General features: G+C 46.1%; 1 protein-coding gene across 7 annotated transcripts; it reads left to right on the forward strand.

The window, feature by feature from the left end:
• The first annotated feature begins 1,842 nt into the window (after positions 1-1,842).
• Positions 1,843-20,530, forward strand: PEX5 (peroxisomal biogenesis factor 5). Of its 7 annotated transcripts, none has more exons than XM_036864865.1 (16): positions 1,843-1,858; positions 3,363-3,525; positions 3,842-3,877; positions 4,149-4,281; positions 4,502-4,633; positions 10,501-10,606; positions 11,120-11,210; positions 11,612-11,722; positions 11,985-12,077; positions 12,447-12,566; positions 16,935-17,078; positions 17,283-17,353; positions 17,755-17,967; positions 18,212-18,377; positions 18,716-18,873; positions 19,070-20,530. In XM_036864865.1, the coding sequence occupies exons 2-16, from the start codon at positions 3,379-3,381 to the stop codon at positions 19,269-19,271; spliced, it is 1,923 nt and encodes a 640-aa protein (XP_036720760.1). In that variant the 5' UTR covers positions 1,843-1,858; positions 3,363-3,378; the 3' UTR covers positions 19,272-20,530. The 7 variants fall into 7 exon arrangements, with proteins under 7 accessions (XP_036720760.1, XP_036720758.1, XP_036720762.1 ...); XM_036864863.1 differs by lacking the exon at positions 1,843-1,858 and adding an exon at positions 2,595-2,747; XM_036864867.1 differs by lacking the exon at positions 1,843-1,858 and adding an exon at positions 2,595-2,747 and having other exon boundaries at positions 12,471-12,566.
• Positions 20,531-20,772: the final 242 nt, after the last annotated feature.

Below are 20,772 nucleotides of genomic sequence, written 5' to 3' on the forward strand. Positions count from 1 at the left end.
ATTTAAAAATATGTATATTAAATGCCATGTAGTTTAAAATATTTCAGGAGATCTTTAAATTTTATTTTTCAAAAGGGTAAGTCTAGCATAATGCTTAAGAGCAGGGACTCTGGGAGCAGGTTGTGTAGGTTAGGCATCATCAAACTACGTCCAGCTGCCTGTTTTTGTACAGTCCGTAAGCTGAGAATGGTTTTGACCTTTTTAAATGGTTGAAAAAAATCAAAAGAAGTAAAATATTTTGTGACATGAAAAAAAGATATAAAATTCAAACTTCAGTGTCCATAAAAAGTTTTATTGAATCACAGGCACAGTCATTCCTTTACGTACCATCCATGGTTGCTTTCATGCTACAATGGCAGAGTTGAGTAGTTGTGACAGAGACGTATGCCTGCAAAGACAAAACTATTTTCTGCTTGGCCCTTTACAGATAAAATTTGATGCCCCTGGTGTAGGTTCAAGTCACAGCTTTGCAACTTACTAGTATAAGCTTGGGCAAGTCACTTAAATCTCTCTGTGCCTCAGTTTCCCCATCCATAAAATGGGGATGATAATAGTTGTTATCAAGTTATTGTGAGAATTAATCAGCATTTGAAAAATGCTTTAGAACAATGCCTGGCACATAGTAAATACAGTAGAAGTGTTTAAAAATTGGAGGAATTTAACTTACTAAACTTGAATTTATCAAACATTAATTAAAGAATAAATAAAATAAAATATTAATTAAAGAATAGGTAAAAAATAATTATATCCATTTAATAAAAATATTTGTTATGAATAGAATTAAGACTTTAAAGTTGAATCTGGAATAACAAAATCTAAGGTTTTAAATCTGGAACTTCAATAAATATTAAATACCCAAGTAAATCTGGTAGTCCTTTCCCAGTGCCAGAGTCCCTCTTGGGCTGGTGAGCCAGGTTCTGGGAAGAGCTATGGCCTAGGAGACCAAAGCTCTCCGGGACTTACAAGCACGACTGCGAGGCAGTGTTGTATAATGGATAGGTATTTGGAGTTATGTCTGGATTGAACTTTGACTTCCTAGCTGTGTGACTTTTGGCTAAGTCTTAATTGTGAAGTGGGATTAGTAATACCTATTTCACAGGGGTATTATGAAGATTAAAAGTGTTAATGCACATAAAAGGTTTAGTACAATGCCTGGATTTAAGTAAGCATTCAATAAACATCTGTTATTATCATTGTTAGGATTCTCCTACAAGCGGCATACATAGTGAGTTATTGTTAATCGGTTACTAAACGCCTAGCAGAGCTGAAAGTTATGTGTGTGTTATGGTTTGAATGGTACTGGGATCTGGTTGCCTTGATTTTCTGACATTCTACTGTATCATATGCTTTCAGTTAAACATTGCTTTCTCCAGGGATCCTCTTTTCTAAAGTATGCACTTTCCAGAGGGCGTCCCTTCCTCACTGGCATGGTTTAGTTTATTAGGTACTAGGTATTTGCTTTACAATGTCAGCCTGAGACCAGAAAACAAGCAAGGGCTGGGATCCATGGTGAAAAGGTAAGGAAAAAGAGAAATTTTGCACAGTCTCAGGTTTTCCCTGCTGTTCTGCTCCCCTGAGGTGTCAGAACAGCTTCTCTACCATCTCAGGGACGAGTTTACACAGCCATGCCCCTCTGGTCCCCTGGGGCCTCCACCTGTGAAATCTGCAGGACAGCCAGGAAGCCAGCCTGGCCCTGGATGCCACCTGCTGATTACCTGCCTCCTCTCCTGTACCCTAGGCTGGGACGGTACTTTTGCCCTTTTGGCACAGACCTGTCCTTGCCCATCTACCAGCAGCCCTGAGCACCTCTTGCCCTTCCTTCTTCATGACATCGGGACACACTTGGACTTGGAGGCAGGTGAGATTTCAGGGTTTGCTTCCCAGTGTCCTTGAGGTTTGACACCAGAGCCAATTCTGTGGCAGATGGTGGGGCCTGAGGCTTATTTCGTGATTAAAGATCACTTCTTGCATCATATTTGTGCATTCCCTGTCTGGGGCAGTGGGAATAAGGCCACCACGGTGACCTTGACCAGCGGTGAGGGAGGAAGGAGGGGAGAGGAGTGACTCACTGTGCACCTTCCCAGTAGGTTATCGGCTTGAGGTCTCAGGATGCGTTGACCCTACTTTAGTCACCGGAATTTGTCGTCATCCAGTGCTATTTCCCCCAATACGCAGATGTGGCAGAGGGATTGGGGGCAGGCCTCTGTCACCATGGAGACTGTGACGCTGTCCTGCTAGGGGCAGTTTGGGAGGGGTTAGGCCTAGAAGGCTGGGGAAGGCCCCGGATTTGACCCCCACCACTCCCGCATTAGGGCCTTTCTCTAAAACCGAGGCCCAGAAAGGGAGGGAATACCCTTGGGTCACCATACGCCCCCGGGAAGAGGCAGAATGATCTGAGCCCAGGATCTGCGTGCTCGGCTTTCCCCCAAAGGTCAGGAAGCCCCTGCTAGCTCCATTCTTCTTTGAGCTTTCCATCAAACAAGTCCTAGCGTCCGCGATGCTTTCGAGTACTCGCAGAGTCGAGGCTCCAAGACTTCTCCTTTAAGACCCATGGCTCCTCCCATCACGCTGCGTCGCAGACTTAAGGCCCCGCCCCTCCAAACAGCTTCCGCAGGTCCGCGACCGTCGCGCGGCGGTCACGGCCCCTTTATGCCCGAGTGCCCCCCCGGCTCCCCAACCCCTTCTCTCCCCTCCCCCTCCAGCCCGCACCAGGTACCCCGGCTGGTCGTGCGGCTTCGCGCGCAGTGGTGAGTGCGGGGCCCCGAGGGGGCGCGAGGACACCTTCCTGGTCTTCCCGCAGCCCTCGCGGTGTCCTCGCGGGTCGCGGGGGGCGGAGCTTGAGCAGCGACCCGGGTGGGGGAGACTGGGTGCTCTGAGCGCGGGAGGGGTGGGCCGGGACCGGCCGAGCAGCGGGAGGGGCTCAGGTGACTTACGGAGAGGGAATGGCCCCCAGCAGTGCTCGCCCGGTGACTGCGGGTGTAGGGGACTGGGCTTACGGTCCCGCGGCGTGTCCCCTCTCCCTTGCCCGGCCAATGCCCCCGTACAGCTCAGTTGCGAAATTGTCCTCCCGGTCCCCTGGGGTTCAGGCCAGTCTGTGGGGGGCGGCTGCCGCCTGTCCCGCCGCCTGAGACCGCAGTCGTGGAGGCCGCTGGAGAGGCCCAGGCGGAGAGCGGTGGCCTTTGAGGGGGGCGGCAGGAGGGCACCGACCCCCCGACTCCTGGCAGAGGTGGGGGCCGTAGCAGAAGGCGCAGGGGTGGAGAGTGGCCAGCGGCCAACAACCGCCTCCCCCAGATACGGGCTGAGTTGTGGGTTGGGGAAGGGTTTGGCTCCGGGAACCTCAGTTCCAAACCTCTGCCCATCAGAGAGCCGGCGGTCACCATGGCGATGCGGGAGCTGGTGGAGGCGGAATGCGGGGGTGCGAACCCGCTCATGAAGCTGGCCGGGCACTTCACCCAGGACAAGGCCTTTCGGCAGGAGGGATTGAGGCCTGGCCCCTGGCCCCCAGGAGCCCCAGCCTCGGAGGCGGTGAGTGTTCTTCAGGCGGAAAGCCCGAGTTGTGACCTGGGATGGAGGGTCCGGATGCACACTTTGGGATAACTGCTGTCTCTATTGTGTTGCAAATAATAATAGTTGCCAGGCAATGGGTGTTTACTATATTAAACATTGAACGTCTTTATATAGACGAAGGCAACCATGTTATAGATGAGGAAACTGAGGCTTTGAGAACTTTTGTGACTTGCCTTATGAATGGAAGAGCTGGAATTTTAACCCAGGGTTAACTGAGTTGTGTGGCTGTGGTCTTCACCACTGTACCATATTGTCTCCCTTTCTTTTGTCTTAGGTCTCTAAGCCTTTGGGGGTAGCCTCTGAAGACGAGGTAAATAATGCCAGTCTTTTCTGTCGCATTTTTCGTTCGCCCATTGTATCTTTTACTTTAAACTTGGCTCGTCCATATTTCAATCTGTGGACTTCCCTGATCAAATGAGATTTGCCTCAGCTCGCCTGCTTGTTTTTGTTTTAAGTATTCTTCGAGTGTTTCCAAATCTATAGTTTCTGTGTTTCGCTTTCCTTGTGTTTGATGTTAGTATCCCACATCCAATGGGCCCCTGTCTCTTGCTGGGTTCATTTCACCATCTCTCTTCTGACAGTTGGTGGCCGAATTCCTCCAGGACCAGAATGCACCACTTGTATCCCGTGCCCCTCAGACGTTCAAGATGGATGACCTCCTGGCAGAGATGCAGGAGATTGAACAGTCAAACTTCCGCCAGGCACCCCAGAGAGGTGGGTCCAGCGTCTGGTTCTGGGTGTGAGGGGGCGGGGGTCACTATTTTCTGTGCAGGTAGGGACAAGGGGATTCCGTATTTAGATGTTGCTGGTATTGAGGAACTGAGATGCAAAAGGAGACAAAAGGAACAGAGTGTTTTCATGTGCACTCAGGGTTCCTTAGGCATGATAGAATGATAGGTATTTTCCTTAGTTCTCTCTCTATCTCTCTCTTAAGCCCCTGGTGTGGCAGACTTGGCCTTGTCGGAGAACTGGGCCCAGGAGTTTCTTGCAGCTGGAGACGCTGTGGATGTAACTCAGGATTACAATGAGACTGACTGGTCCCAAGAGTTCATCTCTGAAGTTACAGGTGAGGCTTCTTATGGGAAGATCTACAATGGTTCCTGTGATGCAAAGTTCTACACTGTTACCCTCATTCATTTTAGGGTATAGAGTGATTTTAGCTGCTTATGACCTTTCTGGACTCTTGACTCTTTCCTATAGGGCACTGAACCTGATTTCTCTTAGGTGGTAACAGGGAATTGAAACTTATATTAAACAGAGGCGTGAGTTTGAACTGGATAAGAGATTTTGAGGAGAGAGAGAACACGAGGAGTTAGGTTTTCTTCTTTGTTATCTGGAACTTTAGTACTGTAGTTTGGTGGAGAGGATCCGCAGATTGGATGGATGGCAGTGTTGCCCAGGAAGAGAGAAATGTTTAACACATCCCTTGGGATTCTGGCATTAAGTCATCTTGAACAGGGTTAGAGCCTTGGAAAGTGGAATTGTGGAGTTCAAAGGCCTGAAGTATATGGTCTTGATGATAATAATAAAAATTAATAACAAGAGCTAATGTTTACTTAACCATGTTCTAGGCTTTGTTTTAGTGCTTTAAATTCACTGTCCGTTTAATCCCCCTGAGAACCCTTGAGGTAGTTATTATTCCTAGTATATAGATAAGAAAACTGAGGCTGAGAGCTTAAATAATTTGCCCAAGGAGTCACAGCTTTGTAAGTGGTGGAAATGGGATTTGATTCTGGGTTTGAATGATTCCAGAGTCTGTGGGCTTACCCATTCATTATGCTATACTGCCAGGCCTGCAACTTAAGCTCTTCAGGGTCCCAGCCTAATTTTCCCTCTTTGAGTTGTCTGTGCTCACTGCATCCTGGGGGACTGATTCTTCTCCCCCAAGCCTTTCTGATTACAGGCCTGGGCAAGGGCATTCTCCTTCTCTTTGCTCTTCCTGATTGCTCTCGAAGAGAGCACTGTTAGCCTGTTTCCAATTTAAGAAATCAAGAATCACAAAAGAGATAAAGGGAGAAAGTTGCAAAGATTCTGGCCTCTCAGGGTGCTCACATCATAGTTCCTGAATTTTCATGACATGATTGATGGGACCTAATTGGTACCCCCTGCCCCCAATCATTTTTATTCTCCTAAAGACAGGGCTTCCTCCACACACAAGAGAAAAACCCCCAAATCTAACAACTAAAACTCACCTTTAGTAAAAGCTGTTGGTCTCTTTTATCATGACTCCCTTTCCCTCCTTTAAGTTAGAGTTTAAGGAAGAACAATGGGTATTCTTGGTTTCTATGCACTTTATATTCTCAGAGCTAGTTGAGCTTCACAGAAATACAAGGTAGGTATTCCTCCCCCATTTTATAGACAAGGAAACTGAGATTTGGAAGGGTTAATACTTTTGTCTGAAATCATTCAGTAACAAAGATTATATGCAAACTCATGTCTGTCTGACTCCAGGCTCCATACTTAGAATCATTACACTGTCATTGAGAATCTTCTGTGTGGAATTGCCCCAACTGGAAAATCTGAGCTGTAATAAAGACCCGCCACCAGACTGAAACTCAGCTTTTTGTACAAACCTTAGATTTAAGTGCTGTTTCTTATCGCAGAGAGACTTCTGTTAAAATGTATGGGCATCAGTCATTTCTGATAATTCAGGAAAAAAATCATCACTACTATGAGCATTGAGATTGATGAGATTTTTGTTAAAATTAGTTGAATACTTGGAGCCATTGAAATCTTCCTTAACCTGAAATCTTCCTTTCTTAAATGAAAAACTACTTTAGAAAAACATGTTGGACCTGTCTTACCTGTTAAATTGTCTTTGGGAGATCTCTCTCTTCCTCTGTTTTGTACATTTTTTTTGGAACTGTGCCTGCTTCACAGAGGCAGGGATATGGAAAGCTGGAAAGGGATATTGAGCTATGTGGGATCTGCCTTCATATAAATGTCCTATTGCAGTAGTATATTGCTTTGTATGTAGTGGCCCTTCAGAATTTATTGAATGAGAGAATTGAGATCTGGAGAAAGAGCTAACGGGGATTGATTTTCTAGTACAGTTATCCCTTGGTATCTGCAGGGGATTGGTTCCAGGACCCCTGTGGTTACCAAAATCCTGGATGCTCAAGTCCTTTATATAAAATTGCTATTTTATATATAAAATTGCTCAAGTCCTTTATATAAAATTGCATAGTATTTGCATATAACCTACCCTCCCGTATGCTTTAAATCTCTAGATTATTATAATATCTAATACAATGTAAATGCTTTGTAAATAGTCGCCAGCATGGGGCAAATTGAAAGTTTTGCTTTTTGGAATTTTCTAGAAATCCCCTGCCCCTCTCCCTCTGAATATTTTCCATCCACAGTTGGTTGAATCCGTGGATGTGGAACCCGTGGATACTAGCCTCATAACATTTATGGCTGATATTATTACAGTAATGATATAGGTTACCTATTTCTTTGTGGATAAGTAGACTGCAAGTTGAGAGAAGGTTATATTCTTTAAATCTTTATTATTCTTAACTCCCCATTGTTAGGATTCTAGAATCTAGTTTAAAAGAAACCTTGAAGCTTAGTTTTTTTCTTGTTTGAATGTTGTATTTGGAAATATAGTTTCACTGGAAGTTGCAAAAAAATGTACAGAAAGGTTCTGTGTGTCTTTCCCTCTGTTTTTGCCGGTGGTGACATTTTGCATTTGTTAGTTATGTACAATATCAACAGAAAATTGCCACTGGTACAATCCACAGATCTTATTAGATTTCACCAGTTTTACATGCCTTTATTTGTATGTTTATAGTTTTATCACATATGTAGATTTGCATAACCATTACTGCAATCAAGATATGGAATTATTCCATTACCACATGAAGCTCATTTTTTAGTCTGAAATGGTTCTTGATGGAATTCCACTCCTCCCTCTCACCCCAACCTTCTGGGCCAAATAATCGTCCATCTTGTGATTGCTCAGCTCTAGGGAAGAAATGCATCTTTAAGGGGTTTTGAGTTTAGACAGCCTCAGCTAAAATGGTGTGTGAGGTTCATATGACAATTATGAGAGATAAACCTGCACTTTCATAGGAAAGGCGGTGGCCAGCAGTAGCAGATGATGATTGGCAGTAGCTCTCCCCTGGATGGCAGAGGAAGAGGCTGTGGAATAAAAGGATGATGATTGGCAGTAGCTCTCCCCTGGATGGCAGAGGAAGAGGCTGTGGAATAAAAGGATGATGATTGGCAGTAGCTCTCCCCTGGATGGCAGAGGAAGAGGCTATGGAATAAAAGGAATAATAATCTCATTGTGGTGTTTTCCACTTTTGTAGGGATTTGCCTTGAGCAGACAGTAGTGATAATAATAGCTAATATTTGTTACTCTGTGCTTTGCATAGGCATTATCTCATCTGGTCTTCACAAGAATCCCTGTGAGGTAGCTATTATTATATCTACTTCGTAGATAAGGAATTGGAAACTTAGAGGGTTGATAACTTGTCTGGAGACTCACAGTGAATAAGTGGTGGAGTTGGGATGTGAGTGCAGGTAGCCTGACCCTAGAACCTGCATTCTTTTTTTTTTTTTTTTTTTTTTTTTTTTAGAACCTGCATTCTTGATCACTGTGTTACTTAGTGGATGTGGAAACTTTCATGGGTAAAGGTGGGAAGTTCTGAGTTTTTGACTGTTGAGCTTGGGGTAGATGTGCCTAGATGAAATGAACACACAGTGAGAAGCTAGGCCAGGTGAACGCCCTGAATCAGAGGTTTGGTACCTAGGTTGTTGGTTGTCACTCTATGATTTCTGTGACCTAGGATAGTCCCTCCCACTCAGCAGGACTTAGTTGCTTCCATCTCACAGGTATCCAGATGAATCTGATTTTCTGTAAGAATTTCTCAAAAAATATTATGAAGGCCAGGTAGTATTCTTTTGGTTATTTTATTTTGACTTCTTTGTTGGAGCAGGTTCCCAATGCCAGAAAATCCTGAGTCTTGTGGCCAATATGGCTAAATACCAAATTACAGCTATTTGAGGTTGTCTCATCTCTGGGATTCTTTTTTCTAAACTACCTCTTGTCTGTTTTAAAGTCCAGGTGCTTTGTACTTTTTCTGTTGGTGCTCGTCCTTTAGAACAGCATTTCATAGAAATGGCGTTCTGTGTAATTTGAGGAGTACTTTTGGCCAGAATATGCTTTTGTGAAACACTCTAGTTGAGAGGGAGTGGCTGGAGAGTGAGGAGGAAGGACTGGTTATTTTTCAGCAGAATGGGACGGGGTATTAAGCATTTCCTTATTAGGTCTCCAGACTTGAGCTAGCAGTCTAGTCGGGGCAAAGGAAAGAGAAATGTTGCCTGTAAAAGCTAGTGAGGGAAATCTTGATATAAATGTTAAGAGTTCTCGAAATTAAGAGACCAAGTCTGTGATCAAAAAAATTGTCAACTGTATCTTTTATTTTATTAGTAATAAATCACTTATTATTTATGATTAGGTGAAATCTGTGAGTCTTGATCTTTTTCTTTTCTTTCTTTTTCAGATTTTGACATTATTTTCTCAGATGTTGAGATTAGTTTGTTGAAATTATTCAGGCAGAGTCTCAGCTAAATGGAATAGAAAGTTCTGTTGTATATGAATCCCGAGGAGGTAAACCTGCCTTCTTGGTGTTAAAAGCAGTAACAGATCTTCAAATTAGGGACAAAGACAGGATGGCCATTTGTAAGGATATGGGTGCAGAGCAGAAGGAAGGAACACGCCGGCCCATCCTTCTCTACGTGCACTCACTCTTTAGGGGCCCTTTAAATCCTTTATCTAATCTGTGTCATTACTTTTTTGTTTTCCTGGCCCTAGAATAGTAAAGAGCGAAGTCCTGGAGGTTGAGAAAAGTTCAGCGCCCTCATGTGATATGTTTATTCTGATCTTGCAGCAGTGCCCTTTTTCATGAGAGTTGCTAAGGTGATTTCTGGAATTAGACTTAAAAACATAGCTCTCAAAAGCAGTCAAAAGTGACAGAGTTCAGAATAATGTTTATCCCGGGGGGTGCGGGCCTGCGGGAGCCTGTGAGGGAACTGTAGACGGTCCATGTCGTGATCCGGGTGGTGGTGGCTTGAGTGTGTTCACGGGTAGAAATTAATGAAGCAGCACACCTAAGTTTGGTACACTTTACGTACCTTCATGTTTGTATGTTACATCTCAAAAAATGAAAAAAAATCCAGTGGGAAGAGTGGACCAATGTATCTTTAGTTCTAGCCCAGCATTCTGCTTCTCAGATTCTCTTGGTAGGTATATTAGGATGAAATATGAGGTTCCTTTTTTTTTTTTTTTTTAATTTTTATTGGAGTATAGTTGCTTTACAATATTGTGTTAGTTTCTACTGTACAGCAAAGTGAACCAGCAATACCTATACATATATCCCCTCTTTTTTGGATTTCCTTCCCATTTAGGTCACCACAGAGCACTGAGTAGAGTTCCCTGTGCAATACAGTAGGTTCTCATTAGTTATCTATTTTATACATAGTATCAATAGTGTATATATGTCCATCCCAATCTCCCAGTTATGAGGCTCCTTTTGTTGGGAGGGTGTGAACTCTGTAGATGGAGGACAGACCAAGGTTTGGTTAAGTAATGGGAGCTCCTGTGTTCTCCCCTGGTTCCCTGCCAGGTCCCTGCAGTACCTTTGAGGAAGGTGGAGCCCAGGGCCCGCTATCTCTTAGTGAGGGCTCTTGCACTTCAAACAAAAGGGTTTGGTCCCCACTTCTCTCCTGAGCCTCCTTATTTGGTCTCCTGTCCCCAGTTCAGTAAACTTCTGCCCTAGGCCCCTGGGGAGCAGGTTGGGTGTTGAAAATTTAGTAGTATTTTCTTTTGACCAGTGGTCTCTGAGGGATTCTGCTTTGACTTGGTTAAGTTAATATTCTCCCTTTCCTGATCCTTCACTGATTTCCCCACCTCTCTGCTCCTTGCAGACCCTTTGTCTGTGTCCCCGGCCCGCTGGGCTGAGGAATATCTGGAGCAGTCGGAGGAGAAGCTGTGGCTGGGAGAGCCAGAGGGAACAGCTGCCACTGATCGCTGGTGAGTCCAGCCCCTTCTCTCGGGATGGATCCCTGTGGAAGGAGTGTTGGGCGGTTTTCCTGCTCCCCTCCACCAAGCTCCTCTATCCACATTCTTAAACCAAGTTGCAATCCCTTCATTTTCTACTCTAACGTTTCCACTTGTATTATTACCCCGATTCATTTATGTCTCAAATATAATCGAGTCGAGAATCCTAACTGTCCTACCAAAAGTTTGTAACTTTATCTTATGCACCCTGTTCCCCTTTTAATTTGGAGCCTGCAACTGTCTATTCCTTCTCTCTGGAAAGACGCGTTTGGGAAAGAGAGAGGTGAAAGCATGTAGCTAGTGCTTTGCCACTCCTGCCCAAATGTCCTTCTTTAATGTAAATTGGAATTAGTAGGTCCTCAACCAGAGAGAGGAGTAGTGTCACCCTCTCTGTTCCCCGATGAGAACTGTAATTGCCATGGGCTGGGAGTGGGGAAGGATGTGGCAGACTAATGTGTAAAATGAGCGAGTCCTCGCCTGTCCCAGGTGTGATGAATACCAGCCCGAGGAGGACCTGCAGCACATGGCCAGCGACTTTGTGGCCAAGGTGGACGACCCCAAGTTGGCTAACTCTGAGGTGAGCCACGTGCTGCTGCTGCTTTGCCCAGCAGAGCTGGTCTGAGAAGCCAGGAGTCCTGCTTCTCTTACCCCAGTTTAGTTTAAGGCGAAAGAGATGAGATCCGAGGTCCACTCCTTCCTGTCTGGAGAACAGAGACTTACGACCCTGCCTCTTCTTCCAGTATTCTTGCCCTCATTTCCTTGCCTACTAACCCTTTGTCTTTTCTGTGTCTTCTCAGATCTCTCGAGCCAGAAATCCCTTTCTTTTTGCTCTCTGCTTTTTCCAGGGTCTTTAGCCTGTCTTGTCTGTAGCTAGAGATGGTCAAGGGGAGGGGTAAGTGCAGGCTTCTCTGGGCATGGTTGAGAGGGCACACCCGGAAGTCCTCTCCCAAGTGGCCTGTGTGTGTCTCTGTGCCCCAGTTCCTGAAATTCGTGCGGCAGATTGGCGAGGGGCAGGTGTCCCTGGAGTCCGGCGCAGGGTTGGGCCGAGCTCAGGCAGAGCAGTGGGCAGCAGAGTTTATTCAGCAGCAGGTAGGACACTGTCACCTCCCAGTCCTACCTCAGAGCCAGCTGGTGCCCCCGGCCGTGGGTTCAGTATTCAGTGGTCCCAGATGGGGAAGGGATCTTATTGCCAGCTCGTTTGGTAGCATCCAGGTCCTGAGTGGGTGGGAAAGAGATTCTGAGAATGTTCTTCTCAGAAGTGCCCAGGTTGGTGGTGTCTAATGGGTATTTAGTTGATATTTAGTGGGTAGAAAGTTGGTGGTGGTGCTATGACCATCCTTCTTTGTCACAGGGTACTTCAGAGGCCTGGGTTGACCAGTTCACACGACCAGTAAACACATCTACTCTTGATACGGAGTTTGAACGAGCCAAGTCAGCTATAGAGGTGAGAGCAGCTAGTACAGGTATAACCAGTCCAAGAGAAAACACTTCTTTGGAGAGAGTGGGTGTCTTAACATCAAAGATGGGTGAACATTGTATTTCATAATGTTCTTGGGTTATCTTTGGCAGAATTGCTTGGGATGGGGTGGTTGCCTATCAAAAATGCAAATTCCTGGGCATCACAGACTACTGAGTCAGAATCTGGGGGTAGGACCTAGGAACCTGCGTGAAAAAAAAAAAGCTCTTCAGATGATCTTAAACACATTGAAGTTAAAGAACTACTGCCACAGGGACTCCATCTTAGTGGAACTAAGGGTGGGGCGGGGTGGTCACGATGAATCTTCTTTTTCTACCTGCCTTCCCTTCCTTACAGTCTGATGTCGATTTCTGGGACAAGTTGCAGGCGGAGTTGGAGGAGATGGCAAAACGGGATGCTGAGGCCCACCCCTGGCTTTCTGACTATGACGACCTCACGTCTGCTTCCTATGATAAGGTGAGAACTAGTTTTTCAGACTGCAGGATTTCCTTGTTTTATTGTCTCTCCTTTAATCCTGAATCTGAAGGGTACCCACTTTTAAGTAATTATTTTCTTGAGCCCCTTTCCGTGAAAGGCAGCCTGAATTATTCCCTTGCCCCTGCTCTCCTCCAGTTATTGAGAGTATGCTTTATTCTTGGGATATAAAAGTTAATGATAATAGACCACCCTTGTCAAATAACAACAATAAGCGACAGAATACCTAGAGTAGAGGTTTGCACACGATGCAATAAGAGCACGGAGGAAGGAGCTCTGCTTTGGAGGTTGGTTGAAAACATTTTAAGAAGACTGATAGCTCCTTTGGTAGAGAGTGGTAGGTGGTAGGCCATCTCTCTGCCCTCCACCTTAGTATCTATTAACTTTTTAACTCACAAGTTTATTTTAAATTCTGATCTCTTCCTGTAGGTACTAACCACTTGCCCCCAATTTAGGGTATTTTCAAAGAATTATATTAAATAATTCAAATGCTAGGAAAATTTCCCAGAAGCTGGTGGTGAAGAATGATTGAATTTTGCATGTAGTATGAACTGTTGCCTTAGAAGCATATGTTATATCGGGGTATCACTGTGAAAAAAATCTGCTTGTGGGTTGTGGGGTATTTGGACATGTGGGTAATAATTGAGCTGTGAGTTGAAGCATGATTGGGGAGGGAGAGAATTGCTTGGTTTTGAAAATGGCAAAACAGGAACTGGGGAGGTGATCAGTGGTGTCTTTTTCTCAGCTCAGACCTGGTTGGGGCTAGAACTAGAGGGCCAGGATTCTGGAGGTAGATCTTGCAAAGATAGAGAAGAACAGAGTTCAAGATAAGTTAGAAAAGGCTAGGATTTAAAAGCCAATGAAAATCTTAGTACTAGGAAAAGGATGATTTTGTTTATTATCCCAGCCTGACTTTCTGAGAATTGTTCTGTGATATAATAGAAAAGGGAGCTTACCTTTTGGGACCCCGTCCTCTGTTTTTTCCATAGTAAGAGTTTCTTCTATAGACTTGTGATGAGGAAGAACTGAAGGAAATACCTGGAGATAGTACTTTTATTAATTTCTAATAGACACTTGATAAGTTGCACAGGCCCTGTCGACTTATAAATGGCAAGGTATAAAGTTTAGATAAAAATTTCCTGGGACTTGCCTGGTGGCACAGTGGTTAAGACTCTGCCTGCCAATGCAGGGGCCACGGGTTCGATCCCTGGTCCGGGAAGATCCCACATGCCACGGAGCAACTATGCCCGTGCACCACAACTACTGAGCCTGTGAGCCATAACTACTGACCTATGTGCCACAACTACTGAAGCCTGCGTGCTCTAGGGCCCACGTGCCACAACTACTGAAGCCCATGCACCTGGAGCCCGTGCTCCGCGAAAAGAGAAGCCATCGCAATGAGAAGCCCGTGCATTGCAATGAGCAGTAGCCCCGCTCGCTACAAATAGAGAAGGCCCGTGCACAGCAATGAAGATGCAACACAGCCAAAAAATAAATAAAAATAAAATAAATTTTTAAACAAATTTCCTGGTTTTTGATAAATATAGACATAGCTCTCCTCTTAGCATTTTTTTTTTTTTTTTAAATTTTTTTTTTTTTTTTTTAATTTTGCTTGTGGCCTTTTTTCAAGTTTATTTGTTTATTTTTGCTGTATTGGGTCTTCGTTTCTGTGCGAGGGCTTTCTCTAGTTGCGGCAAGCGGGGGCCACTCTTCATCGCGGTGCGCAGGCCTTTCACTGTCGCAGCCTCTCTTGTTGCGGAGCACAGGCTCCAGACGCGCAGGCTCGGTAGTTGTGGCTCACGGGCCTAGTTGCTCCGCGACACGTGGGATCTTCCCAGAGCAGGGCTCGAACCCGTGTCCCCTGCATTGGCGGGCGGATTCTCAACCACTGCGCCACCAGGGAAGCCCCTCTTAGCATTTTTTACTTCTGTATCAATGACATGATAGTTGGAATAAATTCTTTAATTCAAAACTTAAAAACATAATTATGTTTTTAGATCTTTGAACCCTATTTTGATATCATTGATACCTTGGGATATTGCAAAATTAGGATTAGAAACATTTGCATTAATGTCCCAGATTTTGTCTGCCTTTTGTTAAACTGTTAATAAATTATATGTCAATAGTACTTGTTTTTTTTTTCAAATGTGGATCTGACTCTATCAGGTAAATTCATGGGTATCTGAATGTCGTATTTTTTATTCATGATCCTTAAATTTTCAAGGCTACACCTACAGCTGGAGCAGATATGATACTGTATACTGTTAGCGTGAAGGAGAAATTTCTGTGATGGGACACACTCTACTTAGTAGTGATCCTGTTTTTGCAGTATGATACTATGAAATCATAGGATCATGATTGGCTTGGATTAGACTAATGATTGGCTTGGATTAGACTTTTTAAGATGCAACAGTGATCCCAAGCTTATCCTGCATCCTGTGGGTTGTTAAAGGTTCCTCCAGAGGACTCTTTTTTTTTCATCTATACAAATATTCTACTTTTGAAAAATTCCTCTCTGATCAGCAATTGATAAAACCTCAAGGAGGATAGATAACACGGACAAGAGCATACTTAGAGAACCCTGTGGTTGCAACATGATGGAATTGATTTGTTGCATTGTCTGCTGAGGATAATACCTATTAACGCATAGTATTTTAAGCTTTTTGTTAAGGCTGTGGCAGATATTCTCATTTGATGCTCTCAGTAGCTCTGAGAGGCAGGAATTACTTTCATTAGGAAATTGTGTTATAGGTGACAATGATCTGTTTCCTACGGGGTGGCTTAAAACATGGATTGAGGATGGGCAATAGTCGAGGGTGAATGCAGAAGGCTTTATCTCGTGGGACTCTAATAGTCTAGGTGGGGCTGGCAAACTATGGCCCACGGGAAATCTATCCTTCCACCTTTTTTTTTTTTTAATGGCCCGTGAGCTGAGAATGGTTTTAACATTTTTAAATGGTTTAAAAAAAATGAAAAGTAATAATTTGTGAAATGTGAAAATTATATATTGATAAAATTCAAACTTCAGTGTCCATAAATAGAGTTTTATTGGAACACAGCCATGCTTGTTTACATATCATCTGTGGCTACGTTCTCACTGCTCTGGTGGAGATGAGTAGTTGTGACAAAATATTTATCCTCTGCCCCTTGCTGATCCTTGTTCTAGGGTCCTTTTCTATCTTCTGAGTTTTCCTGTTGCACAGAGGTGTCCCAGGAACATTACCTATTCTCAACGTGAATATACTTTTTATACATTTATCCCAAATCCGTCTCCTGTATGTCTCGCTTCTTAAATCCCCATTGTAATTATTTAATTTTTATTTGTCACAAATAATTTGCAGATTACTTAATAATGGTTTCGAACTTTGCTGGCAAGATTTAAGCATTTCTGGTTCTTGAGCAGTTTCACAATGATAGTGAAGAAGGACCTCACTCATGTCTTTATTTCGTACAGTTTCATTCTGATTTGTCCTTAACTACATTTAGAAAGGGCCCTGCCCTGTATTTTGCATCTTGTTTTCATTCTGGGGTATTGTTTTGTGATGGTAACCACTACTATCCAAAAAGGAGCATTTTATTCCCTTGTCCCAAGTCACACGCTTACTAGGGACCCATTTTATCTTAACACCTCTCTGCCTACGTGGAAGACCTGGGGACAGAACTCTGCACAGAGCATCATAACTTCCCTCAAACGAGAAAGCCTCAGCTAGAAGAGGACTTGTCTTTCTGAAGCGTTTTCTGCCCTCAGGATTTTGGAATCTAGCTTTCATTTACTATCAGGTACAGATTAATATTAATAACTTTTAAGAATGAAATTGGGGAATAAATTAAAATTTTCAAAGTGCTTGAACACATGCTATCCAGTCAGTGTGCACAGGACTCCGTGAGCTGGGTAAGAGTTGCATTTGAATAGCAGGACCTCTGACTCCAAATTGCATTTCCTTTATACATTATCACACTCTTGCAGGATAACAAGAAATGCCCTTTGAATAGCTAAAGAGAACTTATTACTGTAAGCAGATCCTGTTAAGAAATGTGCTCTGTCCAGTAATGAGAAATCAAGGATGTGGAAACACTGGCTGATAAAAACTTCCTAAAATAAGCTTAATCCCAGCGTGGATCCGAGTTTGCCTGGCTTTCCAGTTGCTGTGGGCATGACACGGAATTTCTTCACTGTGGTCCTAGGTGATCTCCTTTATGATACGGAGAATTTGCCGGCATTTATCCGGATACCTTTTTGGAGGCCTTCAGCTTCTTCTCCGCCTCAGTCTTGGTTGTCAGCTCCCATTCCTGCTGCTCTGTGATGGTTCCCTCTGAGATGGGGTCTCACTTGGCTTCCCTTCCTTGTAGGGGTACCACTTTGAGGAGGAGAACCCCCTGCGTGACCACCCCCAGCCTTTTGAGGAAGGGCTGCGGCGACTTGAGGAGGGGGACCTGCCGAACGCCGTCCTGCTCTTCGAGGCGGCTGTGCAGCAAGACCCCAAGCACATGGAAGTGAGCAGCTCGTTCTTCTGACTTCAGATTAGAGACTCTCCCTCCAGTTTTGAGGGGGGCCCCTAAGGGTAGTGCAGATGGATTAGGGCCTGGGTGACAGCCTGGGGTCGGGTTCTGAGAGTGCGATGGTGAGTGGGGGGGGCAGAGGAAGCAATGGTGGGAAGGTGAATACCGGGGTGATGAAATCTGGCAACTTCTCTCTAGGCTTGGCAGTATCTGGGGACCACCCAGGCAGAGAATGAGCAAGAACTCTTAGCCATCAGCGCGCTGCGGAAGTGAGTACACTGAAAGGGTAGGGGGGGCGAGGTGGTCCCAGGGCTCTACAAATAACCTTTAGAATGACAGATCCTTCTCTTCTTTCTGGCTACTAACACGAGTGTTTTCTCATGATGAAACTCTAAGGTTTGGGGTGAGTCTGGAGATAACTGGCTCCATTCGTTCCTCAGCTTTTGGTTTTATTTGTGGGACCCTCCCTGGCTGGTTCCTTGGCTGCTGAAATGTTCCCTTTCTCAGGTCTGTAACTTTATTAATAACCCACCCGTAGAGGATCCCTCTACACCCTAACTGAGGGAGTTGGCAGGTGACTCTGCGTTCTGAAGCTTGGCTCTGCTCCCGGGGTGCTGATAGGCGCAGTGTCCACTGCAGAGCCCAGCTCTGTCCATCTCTGTCCGAACAGGTGCCTAGAGCTAAAGCCAGACAACCGGACGGCACTGATGGCGCTGGCTGTAAGCTTCACCAACGAGTCCCTGCAGCGGCAGGCCTGTGAGACCCTGCGAGACTGGCTGCGCTGCACACCGGCCTATGCCCACCTGGTGGCAGCCGGGGGAGAGGGGGCCAGCGGGGCGGGACTGGGCCCCAGCAAGCGCACCCTGGGCTCTCTGTTGTCCGAGTGAGTGGGGGAGCTCCCGGGATGGCGAGTGGCAACCCGAGTAGAAGGGGGACCTGGCTCGTGCAGTGTTGGATAGATTGAGGCTCAGGGTCTAAGAGTGGGATGGAAGACTCAGGATTGGAAGGAGGAGAGATGGACGCATCTTGGGGGTATGATTGGTTAGTGAAAGGATTATTTGGGAGGGGTAGGAATATAGACGTATCCATCCACCTGCTTTTTTGCATTTTTTTTCTTCCTTGTCCAGCTCTCTGTTTCTCGAAGTGAAAGAGCTCTTCCTGGCGGCTGTGCGCCTGGACCCGACATCCATTGACCCCGATGTGCAGTGTGGCTTGGGGGTCCTCTTCAACCTGAGTGGGGAGTATGACAAGGCGGTCGACTGCTTCACAGCCGCCCTCAGCGTTCGTCCCAATGTGAGCCTCAGGGGAGGAAGGGAGAGGACGGGACTCTGTACCTTATGGAGGAATCGTTTGTTGGGACCTTCGGAGTCATGGGATATTTCATTCCAGTGTTCCATGTACTGGTTGCCTTGGGAGAATTGGGAAAAGAAGAGCGGGAGTCTAGGGTCATCTGGACTTAGGGGAGTCTGCGGGGGGTGAGTGCTTACGTCGTGGCCATACAGTGACCCGTGGAGACAGGAATGGAATCGTAACATACGTTAGAGAATCAGAGTGGGGAGCCAGGGGGAGAGTGGGCAGAATTTGATCGGAGCCTGGCTCATGTTTCTAACCCTTGTCCCTCCCTATCTTAGGACTATTTGCTGTGGAATAAGCTAGGGGCCACCCTGGCCAATGGAAACCAGAGTGAAGAAGCAGTAGCTGCATACCGTCGGGCCCTCGAGCTCCAGCCTGGCTATATACGGTCCCGCTACAACCTGGGCATCAGCTGCATCAACCTTGGGGCCCACCGGTGAGAGTATCTATTGAGGAATGAATGAATGAATGAATGAATGAATGAACTCCTTCTCCCTGCCTTTGGCCCTGGCTCCTCAGTCTCCGATCCTGTTGTTTGACTACGAGCTCCAGCTTTCTTTTTCCCCATGCCAGCTGACCTACCTCCTTCCACTGGTGTTCTGCTCACCAGCTCTCATTCTGCTTCCTTGCAGTGAGGCTGTGGAACACTTTTTGGAGGCCCTGAACATGCAGAGGAAAAGCCGGGGTCCTCGGGGCGAAGGGGGTGCCATGTCGGAGAACATCTGGAGCACCCTCCGTTTAGCCTTGTCTATGTTAGGCCAGAGCGACGCCTATGGGGCGGCTGATGCCCGGGATCTGTCCACCCTCCTAGCGCTGTTCGGCCTGCCCCAGTGACAGTGGGATGGGCTGCCCTGCGAGTGTTTGCCTGGAGGGGTGCCTGCTCTGGATGTGATCCCCTCTCCCCAAATGGGCCTACCCAGGGGGCGGGCTGATGACCACACGCGGTACTGCCTCTCAGGAGCTGCCTCAGTGTAGGGGTGGGCAGTCTGGGTTCTAGTTCCTGCATAGTTGTAGGAAAGTGAGCTGTGTTGTCGGAGTCGCTTGGTAATTCAAGGGCTGTCCATCCAGCTCCAGGTCTCTGCTCATCACGCCCTTTCTTGGTGCTGCTTTTTGGGTAGGACCCAAAGATACAGGTTGTCATCTGCTGCCATTTCTGATCGGGCCTACCACATTTGTAGCGCCTGTCCTCCTCCCCCCCGCCCCTTTCTCCTTTCACTGGGCCTTGATAATAGTACAGCCTCCTCGGGCAGTGGTGTGTGGCAGGTTCTAGCAAGCACCTCTGTGATGACTGTGTCTAGGGTGGGGTGTGTTAGGAGTTGGCCTGTTTGATTTAAGTGTTGATGTGGCTCAGCAGAGCTGAGCTTTTAGGGGTGTTCGTAGTTCTGTCATCCTGGGACCTCTCCTGGCTGTAGCTCAGCGTCCCTGGATAGCGCCGCACGCAGTAATTGGCATCGTCACCGTAGCGGTCCTCAGGGGCTGCCGGGGTTACGTTGCTGCCGAGCGTTTGGGTGTGGGGAGAGGAAGCCTCGTTGTGGAATGAGCCTTGAAGGGACCGCATGGGCTCAGGGCAAGGGCTCTGGCTTGGGGGCCTGCGGAGGGAGGACAGAGCAGGTGGGACGAGGAGTGTCCCGAGTGCAGCCATCCCCCTCCTCTTAGAAAGACCTGCGAGTAGGAATTGAGCTAGCTCTTCTGGAAAAGTTGGTTCAGAAATTGCAGTCTTGCCAAATTCCTGACAAAGAGAGGGTTCAGTGTTACCCTGAGCCTTTGCTGTCCTTGAGATGTTTCTGGGGGGGAGGGTCGAAAAATCCCCTTCCCCCATATCACCTCCACAAGGTGAAGGCTGAGGGAAAGTGAGTGCGCAGCTTGCATTCTGCTGGGGAGATGCACCAAGCCCAGAAATGACTGAAGTGGCCGCGAAGCCTCTTGCCTTGTCTTCAGTAGCTAATGGTCAGAGAGATTTTTTTTAAAACTACCGTGGTCCCGAGGTTCCATCCTAAAATTTATTTTTCTTTGTATGAATATGTGTAAATGATTTAAAAAATAAAACTGTAAAATATTTGTATGAGGAATAAATGGAACAGACATGGCTTTGAGTCCTGCTACTGGGTGTGCAGTTGGGATGGTGGGAGGGGAGTTGCTGTTTGGAGGTTGGTGTTCAACAGTTTTTCTCGATTTATCTTTCAAATTCTCATTGATACATTGATTACCCATCTGTCTACCAAGGAATTACTCAGCACCTACTCTATGCGAGGTACATGAATAAGGTGGTCAAGGTCCCTGTGTTCATGGGGCTGATGGGTTAGCAGGAGACGGATGTTTGACAGTCATACATTTT

This window comes from Balaenoptera musculus, chromosome 10, assembly GCF_009873245.2.
Source record: "Balaenoptera musculus isolate JJ_BM4_2016_0621 chromosome 10, mBalMus1.pri.v3, whole genome shotgun sequence".
In the NCBI taxonomy this organism is placed as follows: domain Eukaryota; kingdom Metazoa; phylum Chordata; class Mammalia; order Artiodactyla; family Balaenopteridae; genus Balaenoptera; species Balaenoptera musculus.